Source organism: Equus caballus, chromosome 11, assembly GCF_041296265.1.
Source record: "Equus caballus isolate H_3958 breed thoroughbred chromosome 11, TB-T2T, whole genome shotgun sequence".
Classification (NCBI taxonomy): domain Eukaryota; kingdom Metazoa; phylum Chordata; class Mammalia; order Perissodactyla; family Equidae; genus Equus; species Equus caballus.
Window position 1 is genome coordinate 36388744 of NC_091694.1, and position 13583 is coordinate 36402326.

General features: G+C 39.0%; 1 protein-coding gene across 3 annotated transcripts in view; it reads left to right on the forward strand.

The window, feature by feature from the left end:
• Positions 1–13583, forward strand: part of AATF (apoptosis antagonizing transcription factor) — a 101482-nt gene that overhangs the window by 58711 nt on the left and 29188 nt on the right. The window contains exons 9-11 of one of the 3 annotated variants that reach the window (XR_011423031.1): positions 4899–4999; positions 6092–6159; positions 7983–8063. The exons of 1 other annotated variant lie outside the window; for it this stretch is intronic. Coding sequence is in view for 1 of the 2 variants with exons in the window: in XM_005597556.4 (XP_005597613.1) it covers positions 6092–6159; positions 7983–8063 (149 nt within the window). In the remaining variant the exon portion in view is untranslated. The remainder of the gene's footprint in view (positions 1–4898; positions 5000–6091; positions 6160–7982; positions 8064–13583) is intronic. One more of the 3 variants, XM_005597556.4, reaches the window with a different exon arrangement.

Here is a 13583-nt window from a genome sequence, read left to right on the forward strand (position 1 = left end):
CCACAAGCACATAAAAATATGTTCAGTATCACTAATTATTAGGGAAAAGCAAATCAAAACTACAATGAGATATCACCTTACCTCTGTCAAAATGGCTGTTATTAAAAAGACAGGAAGTAAGTGTTGGAAAGGATGTGGAGAAAAGGGAACCCTCATGCACTGCTGGTTGGAATGCAAACTGGTGCGACCACTGTGGAAAACAGTATGGAGATTGCTCAAAAAATTAAAAATAGACATACCATATGATCCAGCTATTTACTTCTGGACATTTATCCAAAGAACATGAAAATGCTAATTCAAAAAGATATATGCACCCCTGTGTTCATCACAACGTTATTCACAATAGCCAAGACTTGGAAGCAACCTAAATGCCCATCAACGAATGGATAAAGAAAATGTGGTGTGTGTATATATATATATGTATACACATACATACATACATACATACAATGGAATACTACTCAGCCATAAAAAGATGAAATATGCCATTTGTGACAACATGGATGGACCTTGAGGGTATTATGCTAAGCAAAATAAATCAGACAGAGAAAGACAATTACCATATGATTTCACTCATATGTGGAAGATAAACAAACAAATAGATACAGAGAACAGATTGGTGGTTACGAGAGGGGAAGGAGTAAAGGGGCACGTTTGTATGGTGACTGATGAAAACTAGACTTTTGGTGGTGAACATGATGCAGTCTATAGGGAAGTTTAAAGATGATGTACATGTGAAATTTATATAAGGCTACAAATCAATGTGACCTCAATTAAAAAAAATTTTAGTTTTCTATGTATCTTTTGCTAATTTTTCCCCACATACACCAAATGCCTTGAATATATAAAATAACCTGTTATTTTCCTCCTCCCTCTGCCTTTTTCCCAAGAGACCTCACTCCTAGAGCTCCCTAGATTCAGTTGCTTTCTAGAACGGGTGCTTTCCAGGACTCTGCTGTCAGTCTTGGGACTTGCCTTTGCCTTTTCCCTGATTTAGACCTGTTTTCTGCCATCTCATGTCTGTCTGTTTCTTGCTGTGCTCTCTTTTCACTGAAGCACATCTTCCTGTGAAAGAGTGTGTGGAAAGTAAATTGTTGAGTCCTTGCATGTATGAAAATGTCTTTATGTAAGTCTCATACTTGGTTAATACTTTGGCTGTATATGGAATTTGAGGTTGAAAATCATTTTCCTCAGAATTTTGAAGTCATTGCTCTGCTCTCCTCTGATATCTGCTATTGCTATTGAGATGTCTAATCCCATTTAGGTTTTCATTCCTTAATATGTCGGGTGACTGTATAATTTATTGTCGAAACTGGGACACTTGAGGTGCTAGTCTGAAAGAATACTAGGACAGCAGGCATAAACCAGGACTCTCTGGGGTAAACTAGGATATGTGGTCACCCTCTTTATGTGTGACCTAGTTTTTCTCTAACCCTTTAGGATCTTCTCTTTACTTCTGGCGTTCTACATTTCATGATGATTGTCTTGGGAAAGGTCTTTTTTCATTCATTGTACTAGATCTTTGTAGGCTCATTCCTGTCCTTCGATTTGGGAAAATTTTCATTATTTCTTTAATAATGTTCTCCCAGACTTTGTTAGTCAAATGTTTGACATTCTGGATTGTCCTCTAAATTTTTTTCTTCTCTCATAAATAAGTAAAGATTTGCTATCTTTTTGCCTTTTTGTTTCATATCTGAAAGATTTTCGTACATTTATCTTGTAGTTCTTCTGTTGAAATTTGTGTTTTTGTGTTTTGTGTTTAATTTCTTGTTTTACTCTTTTCTCATAACATCCTGTTCGTGTGGAAGCGTGTCTGCTTTCACTTCTCTATGGGTGTCCATCGTAGATTTGTTTCTTTCTCCGCCTTGCTGTCTTGAGTCCTCTTTTTTCTAGTTGTTTTGGCCTGTGTTTGAGGCCTTCCTCAGATGCTGGTGATCCCTAACTGTCTCTTCCTATTTAAGAGTAAGGCATTCAAAAGTAGCTTGGAAACCTGAGCAGAGCTTTTTGGCTCCTTTAACTATAGCTATGCTGTGAGCTAACCTCTTGGTTGGGAATATTCTGAAATGTCAGAACTTGGAAATCTTGTTTTTTCGGGGGAGGGAGGATCGACTATGCAGTTTCCCCAGAAAAGAATCGTCTGCTCTCCTGCCTTGGGAATTTTAAATCTGGGTGCCAGCGTTCTGTATGCAGTAGGCCCCCCCCATCCGCGTTTTGCTTTCTATGGGGTCAGTCACCCGCAGTCACCAACGGTCCAGAAGCGGGTGATCCTCCCCATGAGGTATCACCAGGAGATCAGTGGTAACCTAAGGCTACGTCACAGTGCCTGCGTCCTTCGCCTCACTGCGTCTCTTCACAGACGCATTTTATCATCTCACATCATCACAAGAAAAGGAGTACAGTACAGTACAGTAAAAGATTTGGAGAGAGACCACATTCACATAACTTTTATTACAGTATATTGTTATAATTCTTCTAGTTATTAGTTATTGTTAATCTCTTCCTGTACCTAATTTATAAATTAAACTTTATCATAGGTATATATGTATACGAAAAAACATAGTGAATAGAGTTGGTACTATGCGCAGTTTCAGGCATCCACTGAGGGTCCTGGACTGTGTCCCCCACGGATAAGGAGGGACTACTGTGCAGGATGGGGGAAGGAGGCAGAAAGTCCCAGAGATTGGCATAGTGTCTTTCCCCTGTACCTCATCCAGCCTCTGCCTCATATCCCTGAGTCTGGAGCTTCTGTGGCTCAATTTTTCCAGAGAATAAAACTTCTCTTCCGGTGAGAGGAGATGGTGCAGGGGGTTAGTCACTTGGCTGTGGGATAATGGAGAAGGCCCGGTGATTCCTCCCCCTCCCCCTTCTCCACCTTTCCTGGTAACTGCGCTCTAGGAGCCCATCCTCACAGGGATTCTGTGGGCCTAATTAGCTCCACCCTCCCCTCTGTTCCCTCTGGGCACTTGGGTGATAACTTCCTTTTACTCCTCCATCTCCTGTCTTTGAAAAATTTATGAAAATCTGCTCTCATTAGCTCTCCCTTTCTCTTCTTTCTTGTGGGTTAATACATTTATTTTATTCCTCTACTGTCTTTTAGAGGGTTGAGAAGGGAGAAGAGAGAAACTAATGTGTTCAATCTGCCATTTTTAACTGATTCTGGCATGCGTTTTTCTAGGCAATGTATTTATAAATGCTGATTACATACTGAATAGTACTGTCAGTGCTATTCCTCATCTATGTTGTTATGGGTTAAATAGGTTTTTGTGGGCTGACCTGAAAACCTAACTACATCTATATATGATTTTCCCCTAGAACTAGAGAAACAGTCAAGCCTTTCTGAATTAACTCTTTCTCTGGAGGAATTATAACTGACTAGAACAAAAATATTTCATACATCTCTCCATTTTCCGAGTCACATGGAAAATTACAAAATTGTATCATTGTCGAAATAGAAAACTCCAATAACTAACAGAAACCTAATTTTTTTTCTTTTTAAAGATTGGCACCTGAGCTAAGAACTGTTGCCAATCTTCTTTTTTTTTTTTTTTTCTGCTTTTTTTCCCTGAATCCCCCCGGTGCATAGTTGTATATTTTAAGTTGTGGGTCCTTCTAGTTGTGGCATGTGGGATGCCACCTCAACGTGGCCTGATGAGCGGTGCCATGTCCACACCCAGGATCCGAACTGGCGAAATCCTGGGCCACTGCAGCAGAGCGCATGAACTTAACCACTGGCCGGCTCCTTAAGTTCTTGAGCAACATCCCTAAAGCTTCATTTTCCAGCAGCTTTTTTGGAAGCAGTTTTCCGAATTAAATTTAAACCCAGTGATAGTGATACCTGTGGGAAATAGCAGTAGCCATGGGACTAGTTTTACTTGTATTTTCTTGCTACATTCTCATTCTTCCTTTGTACACAACAAAATCTTCTGAAACATTGGACTGAATAAACTAGATTTGGCCAGATAGACTCATAAAACCATCTTCCTACTCATGAATGACTAAGAATAGCTGTGCGAGGCACTTGGGTACTGGAAATGCAACCCAGAACACAGAGAGTACACAGAGCACTTGCAGGTGAATGCCGGACCAACTTGGTGTCTGAACACAGAGACCCCTGCAAGTGGGAGATCCGCTGCAGTTGTGCAGCCCCAAGTTCCAGCCCTTGGGAAGGGCGTTTGGGCTTTGTTCCAGAGGATCGCCCCTCTTGTGCTGGGGCAGCCTTCCGTGAGCACTTGCTCCCAGTGCTCCCAGTCCAGGGATCAGAGATGATTAGGACAACAGGAGCGGTTGTTGTAAAATCTCTTATGTGGCTGGAACGAGGTAAGGACAATAAGATGTAGCCATTCCATTATTTTCTTCCTTTTTATTATTTTCTTTCTCTTCGTTTTCTTCTTCTTCTTTTTCTTTATTTTTTATTCGTTTCTTATTAACCTCTCTCTCTTCTACCTCCCAACCTTTCTTTTGACAGAATATTGACTAGGAACCAGAGCCCATTTTTGCTTAGCCTTAAGGGCAGCTGTTTACAGAGTGGCAGTGTTACACAGGTTTACTGTGTCGTATGTCTGTGTAACACTGGATTTGGATCTTGTATTTAGCTGCCAGAAGTGACTGTGATGAAGTAGGAGAGATAAACTGATAGATTGGCTGCCAGAAAGATGTTGGGAATCAATCAGATAAACAGGGTAGAGAAATAGCTTGCTGTTTTCTAGTGATAATAAACCAGTGGCCTCTGGTCCCCACATTTTTAAATGTAATTGCTGTAGTAATGTCCCAAATAAGCAAATGAAAAAACATCACAGGAGGTTTTTTAATTGCGATTGAGATACCCTTTTCCCTTTTGCAATAAAGATTCATCTTATATGGAAATGAATATTTTTATAAATTTGTTTTACTTCTTCTAGAGCCTTCTTACATAAACAAATGGAAATGAGAGAGTGAACTGCTTTCATAGGAATTCATTCCTCCTTTTCTATCCTCTCACAGACTTCAGCTGTTTACCTTGGTGAGATAATTATATTGCTACCATGCCTTTCCTACAAAAGAATTACTTATTTTTGTGAAGAAACAACTTTTAAAGTCAAACCTGTATTATTGACAGAAGATTAGCAGGAACTAGTTTATTTTAGTGTCTTCTCTTAGATTTCTCTCAGAAGATTTTTGGAATTTTAATCTGCTGCTATTTCCCTGCATAGAGCGCTTGCACAGGAGAGATGATACCTAGTTTTAGTGTTGTAATTTAAAATTCTCCTCCTTTAATGTTTAACTTTTAAATCCATTGCGTCTCTTCACCTAGGACTTGAAGATCCAATGCAAATTCTTACGTCTGTGTGAATGATAGAGATTTAGACTCTGATTGCATGCAGTGGACTACCCAGGGTTAAGAGGAGAGTGGGAGAGTAATTTAGAGTTCCCATGGAGTTAATTGTATAGGATGAGAAACTGGTTCTCTGTGTTGTATTTGCAGTACACGCATATGACTTCTTTTAGGTTCCCTCTCAGAATAGTTGTCACTGTGAATGTGTTGGTGTCATATATGGTTAAATCACTTAATAGTAAGCAGGGTAGAGTACCAGCCATGGAAAGCAAGAGGATGAAGTCCGCACTTTTAATTATATATAATAAAGGCTTTTGCCTGGGGAAGACCTTCCTGACTGCTAGAGGTTATAGGTCAGAAGTTAACCATGTACCATTATCCTATTGGTGAGAAGCTGATGCATTTTCCTTTTTGCCACGTAGCCCTTTCCCCCTGACCTTTTAAAGATTCTCCATTGATATCGATGAGGTGGACAAAACTAATCATAAAAACAGTGAAGGGAATGTTGCACACTCATTGACCCATTTGAAATGAACTGCAGCACAATAAGTCTTCCAAATGGACTTCTGTTCTCAGCTGTTGCCATAGCCCCCTTTTTAAAGATACATAAATATGAAAGGGTTAACGGGAATTCAGTCATGCTCTTGCCACTGACTTGTCCCTTATTGATTGTAGTTTTAGAGCTGTCACTATGCCATTCAGAATTCCTACTGTGCCCTTTTAAAGTCAGGTGGTGCTGGGAGATGATAAATAAATCAATGGATTTCCTTTTGCCTCTAGCTCCTTCGAGAACTCATAGAACGGAAGACCAGCTCCTTGGATCCCAATGATCAGGTGGCCATGGGAAGGTAATTTAGATATGGCTTTCTGTTCATGCAAGCAGCCTATGTAATAGTTTCTCCCTTTGAGTCCCCTTCATTCTGTCTCCAAGGCAGAGATTGGCTCTATTATTATAAAAGTTAAGCAAGATAATAAAAGTTAGAAAGACAACATGATGGAAATCCTATTTGTTTACCTTATAAGCCTTAAGTGCAGTTTGAATAAGAGATTATAAAACACCTATCGGTGTTTGTTTTACAAAGTCCTTCTTATGCTCTTTGCTCTCTGGTTTGGATTGTGATTGTATTTGTATCCATCTCTGACCAGAGGATAAAAAGCACCCACCCAAATGTGTGCTCTCAGCTGTCAGAACGTGGCACTGTGCACAACAGGTTCCCTGCTCGTAGTTGAATCTGCTTTGTTAGAGTCTGCCCTAATTTAGACCTCCACCCCTTCGGTAAAAGCTTCAGCACAATTAGAAATGGAACATGGCAGCATTACCCAGATGTCAGGGTAGAATGTAAAGTAGTGAAGGAAGGCTCTTGTGTGTATGCGTCATCCTGTGGTTGGAAAATAAAAAGGGCATTTAGAGTGCTACCTAATGAATAGTGTACATTTAAATAGCCAAGAGCCATAATTTGCAAAAGCATGAAAGGAAACAAAAGCTGCACGTGCTAGAATGGAATCTGGGCAGAGAGCGTTTTGAGAACGCAATGAAAAATTTGTATTGATGAAATAATTTTATTTGAGTAAAACGATGTTTGAATTTTAGGATAGGATGTTGTTGATATTTTGTATATCTCTGGAATGCTATAGAGAGCTGTTAACTATAAATTTAATGTGATAGAGCAAATTGCATTTAAGTGGTGATTATATTGTACATTTATCTGACTTTACAATAAAATAGATTATGGTAATTAAGATTATATTAAGATTACAGTAATTGGATTTCCCTAGATTTTTCTTTTCTGATGTTGAGTTTTCGTTGTATAAATCAGGTAAGATGACTAGCTGCTGCTGTTTCTCCTTCTTTCTTTCACATTTGTTCATATGAGCAATTTATGAAGATTTTCTGAGCTCAGTATCCTTTATTTGAAAAATTAATTCCTTTTAATCTAAAATGACTGCAGAATATATGAATCTTGTTTGGATCCTGATTCAAACAAACCAACTGTAAAATTGAGACAATCTGGGGAGTTTGAAAACTGACTGAATTTTCGATAGTACAGAATTATTGTCAACTTTTTTTGGGTGTGACGGTGGTGTTGAGATTATGTTGGGGGGGAAGAGCCCTTACCTTTTAGCAACATATTCTGAAATATTATAGGTGAAATGAAAATTAAATAAATAAAATGACCGTAAAAGTAGTATTAGTAAAGGATAGTCATTAAAACTTAGCAAAAATTGGAAAGCCCAAGAAAAAGCAGTTGGGTATTAACAAAGGGAAAATTAGATTTAAAGGGTTCACATGTTCCAACCAAACAGCAGTGGCAATGTTAGTAAGAGAACACGCTGCACAGCTCAAACATGAAGAGCAAACCGAATCAGCTCTCTGCAGTTTGATGGGTTCTCCTGCAGGCTGGTAGATTTAGTGCTTGTCACAGCAGCCCCAAATCTAAGGAGCATTGTTAACCAAATTTGCTGTAGAATTTCCCAGCTGCAGTTTGTTTTTTTGCCATTGAACAAATCCTCTTCAATTGATTAGTCGCTTTGGCCCCAGACTATTTTGAGGAACTTGATAGAGGTTGACGATTTCTTTCTGCAGGGTTGTTAGTGAGAAAAATTCCAATTTGTCAATACGTATAACTATTTCTCTTAGTGATGATGCATAACATGTTTGTGAATTTCCCAGGCAGTGGCTTGCAATCCAGAAGTTACGAAGCAAAATCCACAAGAAAGTAGATAGGAAAGCCAGCAAAGGAAGGAAACTTCGGTGAGTTATTTTTAGAAAAAATGTTAACATGGTATGTTGTATCCCTTCTCTTGCCGTTTGGCTATTATGTCACTTTTCTGTTTCTTCTAATGTCTGTTTTTAAGGATCAGAAAAATAACTAAAACAATATTTGAGGCTTTTTTGAGACTCAGTTTTTCTTACCCTAAAATGGAGATAGAGTTTCCTTTTCTTTTTGTTCTCCTGTTGTGAATGGATGGGTTAAATAATATTTGCATTTTCCTGAAAGAGAAATAATAGGAAAATAAGACACGATAGTTCCAATTGTCTTAGTTTTAAAAAGTGATTTCTGTAGAACAATATAAAAATTTTATTTTGGAGTCTTATTTAGAATAGGATTATATTGGCCCATTTTCACAATGCCATACGTGTACACACAGTATGCTAAAAGGATATAAATGAGGGATTCCAGAGAAGGTTAACAATGTGCTTAAATGAGATGAGAAATATAATTTTTTTTTTTTTTTTTTTTTAAAGATTTTATTTTTTCCTTTTTCTCCCCAAAGCCCCCCGGTACATAGTTGTGTATTTTTCGTTGTGGGTTCCTCTAGTTGTGGCATGTGGGACGCTGCCTCAGCGTGGTCTGACGAGCAGTGCCATGTCCGCGCCCAGGATTCGAACCGACGAAACACTGGGCCGCCTGCAGCGGAGCGCACGAACTTAATCACTCGGCCACGGGGCCAGCCCCGAGAAATATAATTTTTATGAGAAAACAGAATTTTCTGACTGTAGGAAACCCCTCAACCCTGTGAGCTCTTTAAGGAGTCTTGTAAGTATGCAGACAAAAGAAGGAACAAGAGTAGGACGTGACATTGCGATGCTTTTGGACTTAGATTCCTTGTGACTATATATATATATTACATAATATTCACATAATGCCTCAGTGTCAAAGAAACAACTTGTAATTCAGGTGCACATTGAAAAAAGTCTTAAACTCATTGCGTTCAGACGGTTTTAGGCAGATAGCTAATCCTACATCCTTATTAGAGCCTGCCTGTCATTAAATTCCCTTTAGACAAATGTGGATCTATCTCATTTTTAAATATCTTCAGAGAAGCAGATTTCACAACTACTTTAATTAACCTGTTTTAGTATTTAACAAAACTCATCAGGAAATGCTTACCTTTTTTTAACTTTGCAGAAGTGCAAAGTAGCTTTCATCATCTTTTGATTCGAAGTCACTTCTCTTAAATCTCAGCTCAAATTGTCATAATTTAACTTTTTTCATATGTTGAAATCTCCAAATCTTCATACTTCTCCAGGTTCGTTTTCAGTGTAATGGTTGAGAGCAAGGACTCAAGAGGCTGGCCCTGTGGCCGAGTGGTTAAGTTTGCGCGCTCCGCTTTGGCAGCCCAGGTTTTTGCGGGTTTGGATCCTGGGTGCGGACATGGCACCGCTCATCAGGCCACGCCGAGGCGGTGTCCCACATGCCACAACTAGAAGGACCCACAACTGAAATATACAACTATGTACCGGGGGGCTTTGGAGAGAAGAAAAAAAAAGATTGGCAACAGTTGCTAGCTCAGGTGCCAATCTAAAAGAAAAGGAAAAAAAAGCAAGGACTCAAGAGCCTGACTGCCTGAGTTTGAATCCCAGCTTTGACATTGACTGGTAGTTACTTTGGGCAAGACCCTTAAACTCTGTGCTAGTTTCTTCATCTGTTAAATGGGAGTGGTGATAGTACCAGACTAGTAGGCTTGCTGTGAGGATTAAGTGAGTAAGTATATATGCAGCTCTTAGAACAGTGCCAGCTACACAGCACTATAGAATTATTTGTTGCCATTATTACCATCATTATTATTGCTATTATTCCAAGACTGGGTCAGTCTCCTGGCCTAGTGCTCATTTACTTGCTCACTCACATACATGCCTCTTTTCAACCTGTCTCTTCTGCACCCCTCACCTTTGTAAGGATTTAAAGAAGAGTGTTGCTAATAGGACCTTATAATTGGCCAGGCTGAATGAGTACCTTATTCTTTAATTTTTTTTTTGTTTTTAAAGATTTTAATTTTCGTTTTACTCCTAAAGCCCCCTGGTACTTAGTTGTGTATTTTTAGTTGTGGGTCCTTCTAGTTGTGTCATGTGGGATGCCGCCTCAGTGTGGCTCAATGAGCGGTGCCATTCCGTGCCCAGGATTCGAACTGGTGAAACCCTGGGCCGCTGAAGCAGAGTGCGCAAACTTAACCACTCGGCCATGGGGCCGGCCCCAGTTTTGAGATCAAATTTTTCTCCAGTACTGTACTTTTAAATTAAAGCTTTATGAAGCTGTAAATATTCCCTTGAGGGAGGAGCCAGGATTTCAAATCAGGAGATGGGCTCTGTCTGGCTATACGATTTTTGACTGTTATTTTCTTTGCCTTAGTTTTCTCCTTTACTGAGTGGAGATAATAATCCCTACTGTATAGATCTGGTTTGAAGACTAAAATAATGTGTAAATGTCTGGTACATAGTAAACATTCGAAACTGTTAGTTTCTTTGGTTTCTCTTGTGTTTATCTGTTGGTGTTGCTGTTGCAAATATATAGTCTTCAAAAGAACTGAGAGAGGAAAAAAATGCCTTTTCTACATTATTGTATTGTTACAAATTTTAGAACTGTTGGGGCAAGTAGCTATATTTGTATGCCCCTTGAGGGCAAGAACTGTGCGGCTTTATACTTTAAGGCAGTTCCAACCTTATTATCTACTGTGGTGCCTTGTAGACATTAGTCAGTCAGAATATGGTTTTGGATGATTATTACAGTAGAATTAACATGCACATCAGGTAATGAGAATGGCTATAGCTTTAAACATAACACAGATAAAGGAATCTGGATGAGTGTTGGAGAAGTGAGTACTTTTCTAGCATGGCAAGGAGAACGTGGGTCTGTTGTTTCCCAAATCAAAATAAATTTATCAGAGTTATTATTTATCAGGTTGAAATTAAAAGACAAGATTTTGTTTTAATAGCACCTTTCTCTTTTCTTTCTTTTCAACAAAGTCCTTTTTATTTATTTCACTAGAAATTATACCTTATTGATTAAATCACCAGGAATTTTCAGCACGAGATTTAACATCTTAATGACCGCCAAGGCCTGGGCCCTGGGGCTTGCCTGCCTCTCCCCATGCACAACAGGGATTACTGGAGACTTCCTTAACAGAGACCAGGTTAGGTGGTTGCAGGCTTCTTCCCAGTCATTGGACTGCTTTTCTTATATTAATTTATTAAACTAACCTCATTAAACTGTTCCTTAGAGGTTTGTGTCACTGAAATTATATAATTCTGTTTTTCTACCATTTTGATAGTGATTTAGATTCCCACAGCCCTACAAATCCAGAGGCATATGAAATCTTATTCTGGCAACAGGCAAGTGGGAAACAGACATTCTATTTAAACAGGGGCTAAACAGTAAAATATGGGAAGTGGTTTACTAAAATATAAGAAGGCTTCTTTCTGAAGTTCTAGGAATAATATTAGGTGCTGCGTGATACCCATTCTGCCCTCAAGGCACATGTAGTATGGAGAGGATGGCGGACGATAAGCAGACAGTGATGCTGTGTGGGAAGTGCTGTGCTGGAGATCATCCTGGTGTCGGGTTACCTGACTGCTCAGAAAGTCTTTCTGTAAGATGCGACATCCATACTTCACACCGAGCAGACTAGAAAGAACTGAGTTGGTCCAGAGAAAGGCCAAAAAAGAATAACGTTTACAAAAATGCAGACTTGAGAGTGTGCATGGTCGTTCTGGGAACTGCAATTAATTTGTTTTGGCAGAGACTTAGAGTGGATATGGGGGAATGGCAGGAGATGGGGCTATGTCAATAAGAGAGTGCTAGGTCATGGCTATACTAAGAATTTGGACTTTATTTGTAGACTGTAGCGAGTCATTGAAAAACAAGGAAGACTGAGGGACTGTCACAGATTGGAGGAGACTAAGGAGACATCGCAGCTAGGTGCAATGTGGGGTCCTAGATCGGATCCTGGAAAAGAAAAAGAACATTAGGGTAAAAATGGGTGAAAGTTGAATAAGGTCTATAGTTTAGTTAACAGTATTGTACCAATGTTAATTTTCTGATTTTGTAAATTACAGTATGTTTATGTAAGTTGTTAACAGTAGTGGGAGCTGGGTGAGGGTATGTATGAACTCTCTGCACTATTTTTGCAATTTTTCTATAGATCTAGACTCATTGCAAAATAAAAAGTAAAATAAAGGTAATAAATAAGGTCACGTGTTTGAATTGTTTGCGGTTTTGTTGTCCGTATTCTCCTGGCTCTCCTTGTGACTATGAATGTGTGCGATATGGTCAGGATCAGAGTGACCTTTCTTTATAGCAATAGTGATAACTAACTCACTGTCGGGCCCTGCTGAGCAGTTTACATGCAGAGGTAGGAAAAGCACAGTCCCTGATGCTAAGCTGTCCAGGTTTGCAATCTGACTCTTCCAGTTACTGGCCTTTTGACCTGAGGCAAGTTACTTTACATCTCTGTGCTTCCATTTCCTCATCTGTGAAAAAGTACACTAATAAAAGTCACATCTCAGGATTGTCATGCAGATTAAATTAGCTAATTTATATAAAATGCTTAGAGAAGATAAGTAACTCATGCTGTGTTACAGAACTACTAAGTAGCAAACTGGGATTGGAGCCAATTGGTCTGATTCCAGAGCCCATGCTTCTAACCTGTGGCTGGTGAGTTGGTTCTCCGGGCAGGACCACCTGGCCTACGCAGGCACCAAAATGATGTCTTGGCTATATTAGAATTCTGCCCTTCAGACAACACCTTGACTGAAGGCCTAGGGATCAAACTTATGTACTCAATTGTGCTCCTTCATTTAAACAAGTGGTCCAGGCCGGATGAGAATATTATAAATAACTCCTTCAATTAGACCTCGGGGGAGTTGGTGGGGTGTGCCAGCTATCACCACTGATACCAGGTTCCACCAGTGAGCAAGTTTTGCTCTTGGTTTGTGATAGGGTTGGAGAGAAATTTCCAGAAATGTCATAGCAAAGATGAACACGTTACCTTGTGGAAACATTAGTTTACATGATAGCTGGTCAGTGGCATCAGCCTGGTCGGACTTGCTAGTTGGATGCTAGAAAATGATTTATATAAAAAGAAATATTTTGGTTTTTGGAAGTAATTATAAAGATTGATTATTAGTATTTGACTCAGTATTATATATAAGTGGATCTACAATACAACTATGAAAAAAGAATAGAATATGACGTATGGTTCAGTGGAAAAAAGCATAATGCAGAATATTAAGTATATTATAATCTCATTTTTATATGAAAAATGTCTTGTTTATGTTTGTCTTCTATATGGAAAACGCTGCAGTCAAACTTAATAGTTTTAACTAACAGTGATTGTTGCTGGGAGAGCGGACTACGGGGGACTTGTCAGTTCTCTATACATTTCTGTATTTGGATTCTCTTTACAAGAATTATATATTTTTATAAGTAGGAGATAGATGTTTAAAAAAAGTATGATGCACAGAGATTTTGTTTTTGCATCTTATAAAAAGTGA